The sequence below is a fragment of the Ovis aries genome, chromosome 1, assembly GCF_016772045.2.
Source record: "Ovis aries strain OAR_USU_Benz2616 breed Rambouillet chromosome 1, ARS-UI_Ramb_v3.0, whole genome shotgun sequence".
NCBI classification, from domain to species: domain Eukaryota; kingdom Metazoa; phylum Chordata; class Mammalia; order Artiodactyla; family Bovidae; genus Ovis; species Ovis aries.
The window spans coordinates 237,506,803-237,524,660 of record NC_056054.1 but is presented as its reverse complement, the minus strand read 5'-3'; the positions used below and the strand labels follow the sequence as shown (position 1 = coordinate 237,524,660).

General features: G+C 41.3%; 2 protein-coding genes across 13 annotated transcripts in view; one reads left to right on the top strand and one right to left on the bottom strand.

The window, feature by feature from the left end:
* MED12L (mediator complex subunit 12L) overlaps window positions 1–17,858 on the top strand; it is a 360,384-nt gene that overhangs the window by 238,858 nt on the left and 103,668 nt on the right. The window lies entirely within an intron of this gene.
* Window positions 13,235–16,531, bottom strand: P2RY13 (purinergic receptor P2Y13). Its single transcript, XM_012101430.4, has 2 exons — window positions 16,454–16,531; window positions 13,235–15,995 (listed from the first exon to the last, which is right to left on the bottom strand). Exon 2 carries the CDS (start codon window positions 15,993–15,995, stop codon window positions 14,979–14,981), a length of 1,017 nt encoding a protein of 338 aa, XP_011956820.1. The 5' UTR covers window positions 16,454–16,531; the 3' UTR covers window positions 13,235–14,978.

Here is a 17,858-nt window from a genome sequence, read left to right as displayed (position 1 = left end):
TTTACTTATGCATTAAGGAGATAACGTATGTGTACTCTTTTTTTTTTTCCTCCTTGTGGTGGTACAGAAAAACAAATGTATTCAATGTAAATACTGAGAGTTGAGTAGCTGTTTCTTCTGTTGCCTTTTTCTAAACAAACAAAAACAGACAACTAAAATTTAGTGGTTTTCCATTCCATTCTGTTCAGCGTGGACTAAGTATGTTGTGGATGCGTAGCTAGCCCTAGGGAAAGCCTCTGAACAAAAATTAGCCAACTTAATAGTGGTTCAGTCTTAAAAGAACTTGTCGGACTTAGCAACCATACTTCATTCAGGTTGGACTCTGCTGATTGTCCTTTGGTACTTCTTCAGGGATTTCCCTTTATCACTGAAGCCATTTCCCTGCGTCCTGAGGGGGAAAGTTATGCCATACAGGCCTCAGTTGGAGAGACTTTGTTTTTGTTGAGTTGAACTCCTTTTGGTTTGTCACAGTAATCCCTAAGTAGTAACTGATCTACTACTCAGAATGGGAAATCTCACCGCCAGAATAACCAACTGCCAGTCTTAAAAGCATCCATTTAAAGGAGCATACCCCATGTAGTCTCCTTTACAGTATGTTGGGCAAAGACCTTCTCTGCAAAGTCTGAGGATTATCACCCTTCAGTTCCAGTGGTGGGTAGGAATTATGTGAGGGAGCACGTATGGACAAATGTTTCACAAGCTTCTGTTGAGGGAATAAAGGCAGTTCTATTATCTGCCTCAATTTTTTTTAATTGTAGTATAGTTGATTTATAATGTTGTGCCAATCTCTGCTGAACAGCTAAGTGATTCAGTTATACACATACATACATTCTTTTTTCAAATTCTCTTCCATGATGGTTTATCACAGGTTATTGACATAGTTTCACGTGCTATAAATGAGGATCTTTTTGTTTGGTGGTGGTTTAGTCACCAAGTTATGTCTTACTCTTGACCACCTGACCTGCCTCTTGAGAAACCTGTATTCAGGTCAGGAAGCAGCAGTTAGAACTGGACATGGAATAACAGACTGGTTTTAAATAGGAAAAGGAGTGCGTCAAAGCTGTATATTGTCACCCTGCTTATTTAACTTCTATGCAGAGTACATCATGAGAAATGCTGGGCTGGAAGAAGTACAAGCTGGAATCAAGATTGCCGGGAGAAATATCAATAACTTCAGATATGCAGATGACACCACCCTTATGGCAGAAAGTGAAGAACTAAAGAGCCTCTTGATGAAAGTGAAAGAGGAGAGTGAAAAAGTTGGCTTAAAGCTCATCATTCAGAAAAGTAAGATCATGGCATCTGGTCCCATCAGTTCATGGCAAATAGATGGGGAAACAGTGTCAGACTTTGTTTTTGGGCTCCCAAATCACTGCAGTGGTGACTGCAGCCATGAAATTAAAAGACGCTTATTCCTTGGAAGGAAAGTTATGAGCAACCTATATAGCATATTCAAAAGCAGAGACATTACTTTGCCAACAAAGGTCCGTCTAGTCAAGGCTATGGTTTTTCCAGTGGTCAGGTGTGGATGTGAGAGCTGGACTGTAAAGCTGAGCACCGAAGAATTGATGCTTTTGAAGTGTGGTGTTGGAGAAGACTCTTGAGAGTCCCTTGGACTGCAAGGAGATCCAACCAGTCTATCCTAAAGGAGATCAGTCTTGAATATTCATTGGAAGGACTGATGGTGAAGGTGAAACTCCAGTACTTTGGCCACCTAATGTGAAGAGCTGACTCATTGGAAAAGACCCTGATGCTGGGAAAGATTGAGGGCAGGAGGAGAAGGGGACGACAGAGGATGAGTTGGTTGGATGGCATCATCGACTTGATGCACATGGGTTTGGGTGGACTCTGGGAGTTGGTGATGGCCAGGGAGGCCTGGTGTGCTGCAGTCCATGGGGTTGCCAAGAGTCAGACATGACTGAGCGACTGAACTGAACTCTTGTGACCATAGGCCACCAGGCTCCTCTGTGCATGGAATTTCCCAGACCAGAATTCTGTATTAGGTTGCTATTAACTTCTCCAGAGGATCTTCCCAGGGATTAAACCTGCACCTCCTGCATTGGCAGGTGGATTCTTTACCACTGAGCCACCAGGGCACCCCAAGTATGTGGCTAAGGCCTGGAAATGATTAGGCCATGCTTGGCCCACCCTCAGGAGGAGAAAAAGAGGGCCACCTACTGCAGTGACACCATCTCCAGCTCCCCACTCCAGTATTCTTGCCTGGAGAATCCCATGAACAGAGGGGTCTGGTGGGCTACAGTCCAGGGGCTCGCAAAGATTCAGGCATGGCTTAGTGACTAAACAGCTAGTCACATAACAGTGGGATTGTGTATTTAAAAACTTCTTTCACTGGTGATGCAAAGTAGGTTTAGTAGTGAATAAGTTAACATGAGGTAGCCTTTATGCATTCATCTTAAAGCCCATTATGCATATCTCAAGTTGGGACTTGTTAAAGCTGGTCTGTCTTACTTAACATTCAAAAAGGGAAGTAGTACAGGTTTAGTCAGGAAAAAAAAAAAAAAGTGTAATGCTTTGATGAAAAGAGCAGCTAAGAAATAGCCCATAACTTTATTATTATTCAAATCACTGAAAGGTTAACCAGCATAATTTCTTTTCTGCTGATTTTTATAGCAAGTCTCACATTTCATAAAAGCCACAGGAGACTTTATAACCATAATTATCTTGCTGCTTCATTGGAAGATCCTATTAAATGCAGAGAAGCTCTTTTAATAATTTTGTTCAGCTATTGGAAACCTCAAATTTGTTTTGAATAGAGGACAATGGATATCCTAGGATAGGCTTGAGTTTCTCTACCACTATAGTGTTTTTTCTGTTTAAAATTTTGTTTCATTTTTTTCTATAATAATATTGCTTTTAAATATGTTACGCTTACAGATAAGTTGAAATTATAGTTCAGGGAAATTTTATGTTTTCATATTGGTAGTTTTCACATCCTTCCCTTTCCCTTCCCTTCAACACACATTTTTGAGGGAGACCTATATGAAGTTGAAGTCATCATGACTGGTGTCCCAGCCCTATCTGCTTCAGCATGTATTTCCTAAGAACCAGGATATTTCCTATAACCAGTGCTGATCACAGCACTATTATCAATCAAGCAATTACTTCTGAAACAATAATAAATTCTAATGTTTAGTCTGAATTTTGCTATTTCCCAGTAACATTCTTTATAATATTTTGGTGTGAAACTAATGAGTTTCACATTACATTCATTTTTTTTTTCTTTTTTTACTGGTTTATTCTTTTATTTTTTAGAACAGTCTCTCTGCTTTCTTTGTTTTTCCTTAATTTCCTTGGCTTTTAAAAATTGGTTTGCTCTGTATCTGCTAGGTCCAGCCCGTGGGACACTTAAATGAAAATACTTTTAAATGTTTCTGAGGACTTTTGGACATACTAATCTGAAATCTACATTGGTGTTTAAAAACTTGAAATAAAATATGAATATCTATACTCTTGTTTTGGACAGAGACCTGGTTCATGATTCCAAAATCCCTTTTGCTTTGAAATATTGCACAATTGATTCAAATTTTCTTGGCTTCATTGTTCTACAGAACTAGGATTCTGTCAGTGAACTTTAGAAAAGGATCTGTGTAATCTTTTAAAATATGTTCTTAAAGAGATAGAAGGACTCAAGGGGAGACTGTTTCTAATACCTTTAGAGGAATGAAAATAGGTGGTGATGTTGATAAATCTTCCTAAATCCTGGAATAAACTCTTCACCCTATTTCTGCTTCCTCACTTTTTAGTATGAGTGAAGTGGAAGTCACTCAGTGTCTGTCTGTGACTGCTAGATTGTAGCCCAACAGGCTCCTCTGTCCATGGAAAATCCAGGCAAGAATACTGAATTGGGTAGCCATTCCCTTCTCCAGGGATCTTCCTGACCCAGAGATTGAACCTGAGCCGTTTGCAAATGGATTGCTAAGGCTTACCTTGGTCTTCTAGTCATTTCTCCCTTGCGTATGTCTGCTTTCTCTCTGCTCCCTTTATTTGACTTCTCTGCATTGGCCTGGCCCCGGACACAATGTTCCTGTCTCCAGTGTTGGTAGGCACAGAACTTGTTGTCTAATTTTCTCTGTCTCTATAATCTTTGATGTATCCATTTCTTCTTAAAGGAAAACACACACATAAAGTTCCTCCAAATTCTTCCCAGCACTCAATCCCATTCTTCCCAGTACTTGATCCCATTCTTAGAAAACAAAGATGAGCAGGGGTCTACTTGAAACATAGTTCATACGATATGTCTGGAATGCCCATATCTTTCGCATGTAGTCAGAACATACAACAAGGATCGTAGTAAAATCACCAGATCTTCCTGTCGCATCTCTGTGTACAAAAGTCACTGTAATTGTGGTTTCCCATCTAGTCAGTAGCTGAGATTTGTGCTGAGTATAGTTATTACAAACCCTTTAATGTTGTCCTCACTGAGATTGATATCTTTAGGTCCCTATGTTTGAATTACTGTGTTTAATCTGTCCTTTGAAATGATTTGTATCTATTAGGTCTGCTTTGAATAAAGCTGCTTACCTTTTTCTGGTATGAGAACTTCATCTGTAATGGTCAATTAAAGGGAAGGGATGGTATGGAGACAAATCTGGAGATACCCCTGCATCTGACTCCTGCCCTCATATTGATACTCTATTCTGTGTTGTGTTTGATCCAGCTCCTCATTTTGGAAGTCTTGGTTATGAGGGATGCTGTCAGTACTGATACATACAGCCCCGTAACTGGGGGTCCTATAGATTCCATTGTGAACTTCAGCCTGTCCACTTCGGAGCTTTCTTACTTTGGGCAAGTCATTATTACATCTGAGCTTCAATTTCTTCTTCTGAAAGATGGCTGCCTTGTAAGAGTGTAAAGTGTAAATGGGATAATCTGTAGGATAATTCCTACAGTGTTTGAAACTTGGTTGGTGCTTAGTAAACAGTATCACTTTTTGTTTGTTTCGTCTTGCTTTTGCTTTTGATCAGAGGGCAGAGGGAGAGTATATAAATGAATATGAATAGCAGTAATTTCTGTGAATGTAAAGTTGAAATGATCATGAATTCCAACTAGAAAGTCAAAGTCGTTAATAATGTTTTGGTTACCCTTAGAAAGCTCTTAGTTTTCCTTTAGTGATGTTGTGGTGATACTTGAAATACTTTTTGTATTCTTTTTTTTTTTTTTTTTTAGTTTTTTATTTTTTAAATTTTAAATGTATTCTTTCTTGATAGCTTTCTCTTCTGAAAAGGAGGAAATCAGGGCTAGCTTATTCCAGATTTGCGATATTGTGGGAAGGTGTAAAAGTTGAGGCCAGGCTATGTGGGTTAAGAAGTGGAGTGGTCTCCGCAGGGTCATGGCATTCAGGTTAATGCTTCGCTCATGAGTTCAGGTGTCCTTCGCTACGGGATATTTCAGTGATAGAACTAAATAGAATAAAAAGCATGAAAAGCATAGAGTAATATGATATGGATATGATATAAATTTAATGCACGAAGCTAGTATTTTTTATAACTATGAAACTATGCAGGTATGTTTTAGATAAAACTCTTTAAGATGAATACCACTAAGTATGATCGCATACAGGCATATAATGTTTAAGCTGAATTTAAAAAATAAAGTTGAATATTCTATTGCTATGCCTTAGAATTTCTGACCTTTATTGAGCCCATCTTTGCCTGAAGTGTTCCCTTGGTGTCTCTAACTTTCTTGAAGAGATCTCTGGTCTTTCGCATTCTATTATTTCCCTGTATTTCCTCTGCATTGATCTCTGAGAAAGGCTTTCTTATCTCTCCTTGCTATTCTTTGAACTCTGCATTCAAATGGGTATATCTTTCCTTTTCTCCTTTGCTTTTCACTTCCTTTCTTTTCACAGCTATTTGTAAGGCCTCCTCAGACAGCCAATGTGCCTTTTGGTTTCTTTTTCTTGGGTACGGTCTTGATCCCTGTCTCCTGTACAATGTCATGAGCCTCCGTCCATAGCTCATCAGGCACTCTGTCTATCAGTTCTAGTTCCTTGAATCCATTTGTCACTTCCACTGTATAATCTTAACAGATTTGATTTAGGTCATACCTGAATGGTCTAATGGTTTTCCCCAGTTTCTTCAATTTAAGTCTGAATTTGGTAATAAGGAGCTCATGATCTGAGCCACAGTCAGCTCCCGGTCTTGTTTTTGCTGACTGTATAGAGCTTCTCCATCTTTCGCTGCAAAGAATTTAATCAATCTGATTTCGGTGTTGGCTACCTGCGGATGTCCATGTGTATAGTCTTTTCTTGTGTTGTTGGACCAGAGTGTTTGCTATGACCAGTGCGTTCTCTTGGCAGAACTCTATTAGCCTTTGCCCTGCTTCATTCTGTATTTCAAGGCCAAATTTGTCTGTTAAGAAGAGGTAGTAAGAATACACAAAAGGACTGTACAAAAAAGATCTTCATGACCCTGGTGATCACGATGGTGTGATCACCCATCTAGAGTCATACATCCTGGAATGTGAAGTCAAGTGTGCCTTAGGAAGCATCACTACAAACAAAGCTAGTAAAGATGATGGAATTCCAGTTGAGCTATTTCAAATCCTCAAAGATGATGCTGTGAAAGGGCTTCACTCAATATGCCAGCCAATTTGGGAAACTCAGCAGTGGCCACAGGACTGGAAGAGGTCAGTTTTCATTCCAATCCCTAAGAAAGGCAATGCCAAAGAATGCTCAAACTACCGCACAGTTGCACTCATCTCACACGCTAATAAAGTAATGCTCAAAATTCTCCAAGCCAGGCTTCAGCAATAGGTGAACTGTGAACTTCCAGATGTTCAAACTGGTTTTAGAAAAGGCAGAGGAACAAGCGATCAAATTGCCAACATCCGCTGGATCATAAAAAAAGCAAGAGAGTTCCAGAAAAACATCTATTTCTGCTTTATTGACTATGCCAAAGCCTTTGACTGTGTGGATCACAAGAAACTGTGGAAAACTCTGAAAGAGATGGGAATACAGACCACCTGACCTGCCTCTTGAGAAATCTGTATGCAGGTCAGGAAGCAACAGTTAAACTGGACATGGAACAACAGACTGGTTCCAAATAGGAAAAGGAGTACATCAAGACTGTATGTTGTCACCCTGCTTATTTAACTTATATGCAGAGTACATCATGAGAAACGCTGGGCTGGAGGAAGCACAAGCTGGAATCAAGATTTCTGGGAGAAATATTCATAAGCTCAGATATGCAGATGACACCACCGTTATGGTAGAAAGTGAAGAAGAACTAAAGAGCCTCTTGATGAAGGTGAAAGAGGAGAGTGAAAAAGTTGGCTTAAAGCTCATCATTCAGAAAACAAAGATCATGGCATCCGGTACCATCCCTTCATGGGAAATAGATGGGGAAACAGTGGCTGACTTTATTTTTGGGGGGCTCCAAAATCACTGCAGGTGGTGATTGCAGCCATGAAATTAAAAGATGCTTACTCCTTGCAAGGAAAATTATGACCAACCTAGACAGTAGATTAAAAAGCAGAGACATTACTTTGTCAACAAAGTTCCGTCTAGTCAAGGTTATGGTTTTTCCAGTGGTCAGGTACGGATGTGTGAGTTGGACTATAAAGAAAGCTGAGTGCCAAAGGATTGATGCTTTTGAACTGTGGTGTTGGAGAAGACTCTTGAGAGTCCCTTGGACTACAAGGAGATTCAACTAGTCCATCTTAAAGGAGATCAGTCCTGGGTGTTCATTGACAGGACTGATGTTGAAGCTGAAACTCCAGTACTTTGGCCCCCTGATGTGAAGAGCTAACTCATTGGAAAAGACCCTGATTCTGGTAAAGTTTAAGTAGGAGGAGAAGGGGACCACAGAGGATGAGATGGTTGGATGGCATCATGGACTGAATGGACATGAGTTTGAGTAAACTCTGGGAATTGGTGATGGATAGGGAGGCCTGGCTTGCTGCAGTCCATGGAGTCACAAGGAGTCAGACAGGACTGAGCAACTGAAGTGAACTGATGCTTTAGAATGTTACATTTGTCAATTCAATTTTATTACAGTAGAGGTGAATGTTCACATGCTGAGTGAAGTTCTGAGTTTTTTTACCTGCCATGGTGCTTAGTAGGTAGCTCAGTGGTAAAGAATGTGCCTGCCAGTGCAGGAGATGCAGGTTCGATCCCTGGATTGGAAAGATCCCCTGGTGTGGGAAATGGCAACCCACTCCAGTATTTGTGCCTGGAGAGTCCCATGGACATAGAAGCCTGGTGGCCTACTGTCCATAGGGTCAAAAAGAGTCGGATGTGACTGAGTGAGCGAGCACGAGTTACCTACTATGAGTCTCAAATTCAGTTCCTTTTTCATTCATTTTTCCTTTCTGTTTAATTGCTCTTCCCCATATTCTCCCCTCCCATGCCTGTCACTTAATGGTGATCCCTAATCCCTTTCTGCCTGTACTTTATACTAGAATGGGTGTGGGCTGGGCATCAGAAACACCAGGACCGTGGGTTTGACACTTCGGCACACCCGTTTTCTGGCCACAGCTGGTTTTCTTGGTCATATGGTTCTACCCATCATGCGATTTGTGCCCCTGCTGTGTTGCCCGTTTTAGGTGGATCATCTTTCCTGTGCATTGCATGAGAAACATGGGAAGAAGCTGCTCCAGCTGTTCTTAGGAACGCTTGGAAAAAGCTGAGCTAATCTAACAGCTGTCCTTATTTCCTCCGTGCAATGCTTGTCAACTGACTTGTCCTTCATGGCCAGAGTAGCTTGTCGTCCCTGCCTTCCCATTACAAACTGGGGCTCCACCCACCTCCTCCTTCGAGTGACCACTGACCTCACAGTTGTCCATTCATCACATTTGACCTCCCCAGAGTGTGTGATTCTGTGGACTATCACTTTCTCCTTGAATCTCTCTTGTTCCTTGATTCCCAGGGAACGTCTTGTTGCTCCTTGTCTTTCATCGATCCAGTCCCGGGCACCGTTCCTCTTTTTCTGTCTGTTTTGTCCATGAGACTTGGGTAGCATGGCCTCTGAGGTGAATAGCTCATTTCTTATTTTCTCCCTTTCTTGGGAAAGATGATTCCCACAGCTTCTGATCTGGCTCTGTCTTGAGAGCCCTGGATCCATATTTTGCCCCCACTAGGTAGACTCCTTGACTCAGCTCTCACTGGTACTTCCTATTCAATATACCTTCATGGTACTGCACATCACCCAAGCTAATGTTCCTCAAAGCAATGATTCTTGGTTGGGATGGGGTACAAGGGGGATTATGGACCCCACTGAGAATACATTTTGCATAGTTATCACATACGTTTTATATAGAAACCCCTTCTCTCCTTTGGTGTTGGACTCAAAACCTCTCTCTCTCTGAAAATGTCTCTGAGGTCCATATCAGATTTCTTTCCACTTGGCTCTTAACAGTGTATAGATGAAAGACTTCTTTAATTGATCTCCTGGCCTTAGTGGCCCTATTAATCCAGAATCATCGTCTTGCTGACAAATTGATTTTCCTAAAGCACAGCACAGAGAACATAATGTTCACTTCAGCTGCCTGCAGTGTCTCATAGAGAACTCCAAACACCCCAACAACCCTGAAGTGCTGTACTGTGGCGCCCCACGCTCACTTCTCAGGCTCATCCCCCACCCCCACACATGCTTCATCAGCCTGAACAGCCCCTCCTTCCCTGGGCCTCACTGGACCACAGCTCAGTGCCCGAGCCCCTGAACTTTCCTCCAAACTGCTCTGAGTGCTGCAGGGTCTCCTTTCAAAGGCCCTGGGTCTTCATCCGTGCCTAGCTCACACTTCCACCTCCTCCGAGCCTTTCCTAACTTTCTCCATCTGGCATTAGCTGCCTTTTCCTCCGAGCTGCTTTGGTGAGCTAATTCTGTCTCTTATTCTGGGAGCCGATGGCTCAACAGGTAAAGAAGCTGCTGCAATGCCCAAAACACAGAAATCGCGGCTTCAGTCCTTGGTTGGGGAAGATCCTCTGGAGAAGGCAATGGCAATCCTCTCCAATATTCTTGCTTGAAAAATCCTATGGACAAAGAAACCTGGCAGGCTACTATCCAAAAGGTTGCAAAGAATCGGGCACGACTGAGTGACTAAGCATATTCCGCGCTCCACATTTTTATTCATGGTGGTCTGAGTGCAGCCTCCAGAGAGGCCAGGACCCCTGCATGAAGCACTCGATGAAGGGTTAATGGGCTCAATGAATCAGCCATCCTACGCTTTGTGATGTTACTCCTCTTAAGGGCCGGAGGGGCCCCCACAGGTCTCTGGGGTCTCGTGGTGGAGCTGTGCATACCCCTGAGGTTGTCGAAACTCTTTTGTGTTGAGACCTCTCTCTTTGGGAGCCCCCTCCTTATCGTTGTCACAGTGGGGGCTTGAGGTCACCCCTGGAGGAACTGGGCTTATTCTGTCAGGTGTGGTCTGGAGGCCACCCGCTGGGTGTCTGTCCCAGCTCTGTCTCTGCTGGTGCTGGGGTCGTGGGCACCAGCACAAGGGATCTGTTCACTTTGTGCCTCAGTTTCCTTTTTTGTTTTCTCCCCTTCAGGGAGCCCTGTAGTGTCCATTTCCTGGGATAGAGTGAGAAATACAAGGGTAATAATCCTTGTAAGGTCATACATAGCGATATGCCACACACATAGTAAAGGAATGTAAGGTCCTGGGAGGTGCCTGTTAGCTTCGAAGTGAAGGATACATAGCCCGCAGTATGTGGGCTGCTGTGGCCCACACATGATGTATTGTTTTTCTGGGGCCAGGGAGTGAGGGAGTGGCTATGGAAGTGAAGTGATGTGAAGTCGCTTAGTCCGTGTCTGACTCTTTGCGACCCCATGGACTGTAGCCTACCAGGCTCCTCAGTGATCTGTGGTTGATAGTGTTAAGAATAGATGGTTAAGTTTAGAAACCGGAGTCTGAATTAGTCTTATCCTTGCTACTTACAAGCTGTTTGACCCCATGCAAGTTGCTTAACTTCTCTGTTTCTCAGCTTCTTTATATCTAAGTTGGCAATAACTATGGCATGTGATAGGTCTTCCCAGGTGGCTCAGTGGTAAAGAATCCACCTGCAGTGCAGGAGAGGCAGGTTTGATCTCCGGGTCGGGAAGGTCCTCTGGAGGAGGAAATGGCAGCCCACTCCAGTATTCTTGCCTGGGAAGCCCCATGGACAGGGGATCCTGGTGGGCTATAGTCCATGGGATAGCAGACTTGTGTGTGCAGAGTGTGCACACATGGTACTTGATAGGCTTCCTGGGATTGTTAACTGGAACAGTATCCTTAAAGATCTTGACACACTTCCCTGGTGCATAGTAAATAGAAGATAATGTGTGCTGGTTTTGTTGTTGCTGGTGCTGGTTTTACTACCACTGTGGCTACCAGCTAGCAACTCTCAGCCCAGATTCCCTCCTGTGCCAGCAGTTGGCATTGAATAGTAGATGCCCACCCCTCAGTGGGACACGAACTTTCCAGGTATCCATAGTTCATGTCACTGCCTGTTACCCTATATGTGCCCTGCTCCCTTAATAACAGTTGTGTTTGTCTCCTGTTGACAGATCCCACCGTTGGACATTCGTGTCGAAGAGTGTTGTGTTTTATCGTTCTTAATATGTGGCCCAAATTGATAGCATCCTTATTTCCTCTCCTGGAAACTTCTCAGTTTTCAGCCCAGACCTAGTGAATCAAACTCTGGGGGCAGGCCTAGTGATCTACTACTCTTAGAGCTGGTTCTGGTACCTGTTAACGTTTGACTACTGATTTCACACATGTACTATATTCATATTACCTATGTTTGGCTCCATGTAAAGTTTAAAGTGTTGTGTTTCGCTTTTAGGCACTTCAAGTGGTGTGTAAATTCCACGCTAGGGCTGCTTTTCAATATGTGCTTCCTAAGCTGTTCACACAACTGGGTATGGGTTCCTCTGCTTGGAGGCTTTGTTCTGGTGACATCTAAGTGTGTGTGAACTTAGATCTGTTAACTTACTGCAGGAATACAGTTTACCCAGGGAGATGGTGAGAGAATTTTAGAAAGAAGACCTTAGAAAGTTATGGAACAAGCTGCATTTAAATGAAACTGGAATGTATGAAGTGATGAGATGAACACGACTGAATTGAGCAATTATTTTATGTTGATGTCACCATCACTTTATCAGCCAGCTAACTCCTGTGAGCTGGGAACGCACGCTGCTTCTCTGTCTCTTCCTTCCCCCTTTACAGTGCTTTCTCTTGGTTTCCGACGAATAATTCTATGTCGGGGCAATACACTCTCCTACTTCCCCTTCCAAATAAGGGGTATTTGGAAGGCCTTATTCAGTATAAATATTTACATTTTAGATTTTTACAAAAACCCTTAATTGTGCTGTGAGCTTACAGAGTTTACCAAAGCTGCTATTTTTCCCCCACCTGTCTTCTGTGTCATTAATGACTGTGGGTATAGTGCCCCATTCTGTGAGTCTTCTAGATTTTAGTATTTGTGATTGCTAGTTTGGGAAGTTCTTCTCGGGTATTTGCTTTTCATTTTGTGAATGTGATTTTATGATGACTCTTCTCTAAGTTCTTGGTAGATTATTTCATTCTATACCTCAGGTACTCTGCTTTTGACTGTAATTATGATAATGGAATATAAAATAAATATCTCTGGAGGACAGATTTGCTACTGAAATTTTATCTTGAAAGGTATTTCTAAAATATATTTCTTGTCTGTATCCATTCAGTGTCTATTGAAACTATTTAGATGTAAAATATACATGGGTTATATCACCAAGCCTAGTTTGATGGGTGGCTTAGATGCAATTACTTATAATACATTATTAGAGTCTGCTCATGATCACATAATGTACTCAGTAAAGGTAACATGGATTTAGTGGCATCTCTAATAGTCATTATGACTTAATTCTTTTCGCAAATGAAAATCTGGCACTCAAAGTACTTTCTAAGAGTTTTGCTGATTGTGATATGCTACAGTTACAAATTTTATTTAACCAAAACCAACAGTACATAGCTTAAGCATTTTGTCAGTGGCTCTAAAATTGAAATGATGATAGACATTGGCCCTCAAGCTATACGTGTACTGTTCAGCAATCCTCCTTCCTTCCCGGTCATTCACTAGTGAACCCAGGAACGCCCCCGCTTCCCAGGCTTCTGTGTACATGCATAGGAGACCAACTAAAAAGAGCTTGAGGTTTTAAGAAATCTATGTTACGTTCTGAAAAGTAAAACGTCAGTGAGAATTGGCTTCCCTTTTGCTTTTCTGGTATATAAAAATAAAGGTAGTTTGGCTTGGTATATTTTATCAAATATTTATTGATTGCACTCTCTGCCCTCAAAAGTGCACATAGGTTATTAAAGGAGTAGATACATCTGTGAATCAGTAATTACAAAGCAGTGTGATCATTACAATATTTGAGGTATGACAACATACAGATGAGGGAGTGATCGGGTTTGGGGCGATGTTGGGAAGTTAGCCAGATGAGATTTCATGGACTGAGTAATGGCAACTTAGAGTTCCATGGATGGGTAAAGGTTTTCTTGGTGAGTCAGAGGGAAATTTACAAGTTCATTGACACAGGGGTAAAATAGGAGCATGGCATTTTCTGATAGTTACAAACTTATATAAGAGAGTTCCAGGGATGGAAGAACAGTTAGGAGAAAAGGCTAGAAAGTTCGGGCAAGTGCTAGGGTCTTTGGGGCATGGAAGAAGACGTGGGCTTCACATTGTGATGTTTGTATTGGAGATACTGGCATATCTGCAGAGCATAAGTACTCCTTTGTACATTTTATCTAGAAGGTACAAATCAGCACCCACAACTGCAGATGAACATACTTTAAGGGTGTTTTTTTTTTTTTTTTTTACCACAAAGTATTTGGGGAAATGCAGAGATATATAAGTACAAATAGGTCATCATCCTCTAAAAATTTCCCAGTATGGATTTCACTGATTGTGGGTCAGCATTTCTGTCTATATATATACCGAGAAATGGCATAATGACATATTCTATTTAAAATATTAGTAATTTATTATCTGTTGAAAGTATCACGGGTGATACCAAGAAAACATGGCATATTTCTGTCTTTAAAACATGTTGCCTTTCTTAAATAATCCTGACCATCATTAGAGGATGCATTCAAGAATACTGCTATCTATAGGAAATCTGCATTGAGACTCTACCCAGATGTGGGAGAAGTAGTTGTTTTCAACCAGAGACGTGAGGAAAGAGCGCGGAGGTGCTGGAAGGCTTTGCTGAATAGGTGGAATATTGCACCACCGTTAGAGTATCTGCTGGGCAGAGGGAAGATCCCAAAGACTTTAGAATACAGTATTCTTGCTCTTGAATTGTACACACTTAGGATGTATTCGACTGAAGCAACTTAGCAGCAGGATGTATTCCGGTATTTTTTTATGACTTAATAACGCTGCTCGTGCCTCCTCTAGTGTAGTGGCATACTGGGGAAGAGGCCATTTGTAATTGTCAGGAGAAGTACAATCTGGTGTCAAAGGGCTTTCTGACCTACTCCCCAGAGGCTTTCCTTCTAGCATCCATTTCAACCTCTAGCTCCAGTTCTCACCAAAGGACTTGCAAGTTGTCGTTTTTTTTGTTGTTGTTTTTTTAAATTGGCAAGTGGGATACAAAAGCAGTAGTGTTGTTTGAATTACATGCAAAAGAACTTGAAGAGGCATTTTAGAGTGAAGGAATATATTTCTTTATATTTAAAAAAATAGGTGTTTTTAGAAACATACATTTCCCCATAATACACTTTTTCCAAAGTGGAAGTGAATGCTCTTGAAAAGGTGACCTCTAGTGGCCACCATTTGCTTCCTATTGTGCTTTCTCTTACTAAGGCTTTATTCTGCTTATGAATAGATTACAGTGGAATTAAAGTTGACATGATCCTTTCTATAAACCAGTATAGTAAAAAGTAACCCAACTTTTGTTCTAATCCATTTTTTTTTTCATTGCCTAGGTTTGATTTCCAAGTAAATTGTCATTTGAAGTCTCATCAATAAATAGTTAACCATGATAAGGTTATCAGCCTAGGGTTATATTGTCCGACTGACTCGTATGATTTTCCTGAGTGAATGCTGCAGTCTGCCTCCCTTTCATGCACGGTAGCCTCTCTGTGAATCTTTTACATAAGAGTATATATATTAAGGGATCCATGCAAATGTTAGTTGCTGCCAAAAAGAGAGTTGCTTCTTTAGCTAGAAACAGTTGATTTTGCAGTCGGCAATCAGTCTTACTGTTGGTTTGACTGTGAGTATATGGGATTCTGGAGAAATGAAACGGAGCAAAACACACAAAGAAAACAGCCACGACAACAAACACTTTACCTTCTAGCCTTTTGTTGTTCTTGCTGTCCTTACTCTTGGACTTCCTGTAAGAATCATACACCTTTTTTGCAATAACCGTATAGAAGAGAAGCATTAGGACAAAAACAGTCCAGAAGATGAACTGGGAAATGTAATTCACTGCTGCATGCCATTTCAGCCCCAGAGGACCCTTTAAGGAGGCACACTTTTTCACAGAAGATGGTGTTGCTTCCTTGTTGCTCAAGATCATGTTTGGCAGCGAGAGGAGGAACAAAAAGAGCCAGATGAGGGATGAGACCCCTTTTGCAAAAGCAGGTTTTTGTACGAAGAATTTTCCGAAAGGTCTGATGATCTTGAGGAACCTATCAAAGGCTATGAGCCCCAGCAGTGTAATGCCCACGTACATGGTGTCATAAAAGATAACGGCAGAGAAACGACACACGAAGGCTCTGAGCTGCCAGGGTCCGAGACGAGCGTCGGAGAGGATTTTAAATGGAAGCGTGAGCGTCATTATCAAGTCAGCCACCAAAGTGTTTTTGAGGTATACAACGAAGGTGGAGGAGCTGGGAATATGAATGAACACCCACAGGGCCAAAGCATTCAGCAGGATGCCCATGAAGAAAACAATAGTGTAGATGGCCGGGAACACCAGCTGTGCCGTCTTCAGGTCTCGGGGGCACCGCTCAGACCCGTTGAAGCCCTTCATCCCTGTCACATTCGTGGTTGCCAGTGTCATCTGTTAAAAAAACATATACACAAAGTAAAACAAGAAGCATTTCATGACTTCAGAATGCTCCTTGTTAAAAACAGACTTTAGGTTTGCAGCGTGTTTGCACCTTAAATTTATTCATCACATTTAATAAATCCGTTGAGAAAGCACATGTTGTTTCTGGCTAGCATTTTTAAAGCCCATAGTACAGTTTTGGTACTTAATTAACAGTCCCATTACTTTCACACCCTGATGAAATCCAAATAACAGACTCTACCCCATTCACAGGTTCTACTTTTAATTACCTGGCAGTAAAATAAAACTGGCGAAGAGGTAAAAGTATCCATGTTGCACTGCTGTACACTGTGACATTTCCTGCGCTTATAATCTATGGTTTATAGAATGTTAAACTTAAAGCATTTTTCCCTCTTGAAAATATTCTACTGTTTATAAGCAAGCCACTCATAATAACAATTGAAATTCACCTTTGTTTGGAAGAAAACTCAGCTCAGTGTCTTCCCATCGATCGAGGCAGTCATTAGTTCAGCCCATGAAAGGCATATGAAGCAAATGCTGTTCTGCTTTCTTATACCAAGTTTCCTTCCTCATTTTCACGTGTGCAGTGAGATCCATTAGAACCTCTTCATATGTAATCCTTTGAGGGGTTCTCTAATAAGGAACCTCTTTATTTTAAACTTAGGTACTGTTAATGTACTATGGTTTGAATAAATCAGTTCAGTTGCAGTCATTTTTATATTTGTCTCGTATAATAACTTTCCTGCAGTTTATCTTCTCTACATGTTCAGTGAAATTTTTAATGCCTTATAATAACAGGAGGGAGAAATTGTAAAGAAAATAGCCTTATACTATAGGAGAGTAAGTGTTGACTCTAAAACCAGACAGCGTCATCATCTGCATGCACCCTTGTAGACTGTTCTTTTCAGAAATTTGTGTTCATTGGGATGACCTGATGATTTCTATAGACATTTATCTTAATCTTTTGTTTGGTCTTTCAACCTTTGAGAGATGAAGTGATATATTTTCTAAGAGGCAAGGCCTATTTTGGGCCAGATTTGGGGGGTTAGAATTTCAGAATCACGTATTACTAGGTAGTAGATAATAGACAAATGATTTAGTAGCTTTAAACCTCATTTTCCCCATCTGTACAATGGGTTTAATAATACTGCATACTTCGGTGTTTAGAGACTGAGATGAATGCCTAGAATAGTGCTGACTACATGTGAAGCATGAAAAAATTGTTAGCTACTCAACTGCTCTGGTGAACGAACGGCAGATTTAAATGGAAATACACTATTTTACTTACGGGAAAGCCGTTTTGGGAACTCTGTTCCTGTATTTGTGACTTGGCAAAGTGCTAAAGATTTCAGGAATTTCATCAACCTTGAGCCGAATTCTGTAAAATTTCTGAAAGGATGTAATTGCTGCTTTTGTAAGGAGAACGTTGTTGCCTATGAAGAAATGTTTCCTCACCAGATAAAGTGAATGAGGAAATCAGGAGATCTTATGAGGTAATGTGGAGTTCTCCATGGTGAGTTTCATTTCATATTTCTTGCTGTGAGTTTTACCACAGGATTGGACTAGACTGTTGTGTTGGCTTGATTGAGCATTTTCGGTGAATTCTGAGAATTCAGTAACCCACTGGACATTTTTCTGAGAGAATAGGATGCCTAATAATTTGGGTTGAAACTACCATTGTGGTGGCACAGTTTTAAAGATTGGTATTCTGGCAGAAGAATGGATAAGAAAGCTGTGATATATAGACACGATGGAATATTACTCAGCTATTAAAAAGAATGTATTTGAATCAGTTCTGACGAGGTGGATGAAACTGGAGCCTATTATACAGAGTGAAGTAAGTCAGAAAGGAAA

What these genes read in the sequence shown, in the direction of transcription:
- P2RY13 (XM_012101430.4), bottom strand. Translation starts at nt 15,995, where the DNA reads ATGACACTGGCAACCACGAATGTGACAGGGATGAAGGGCTTCAACGGG.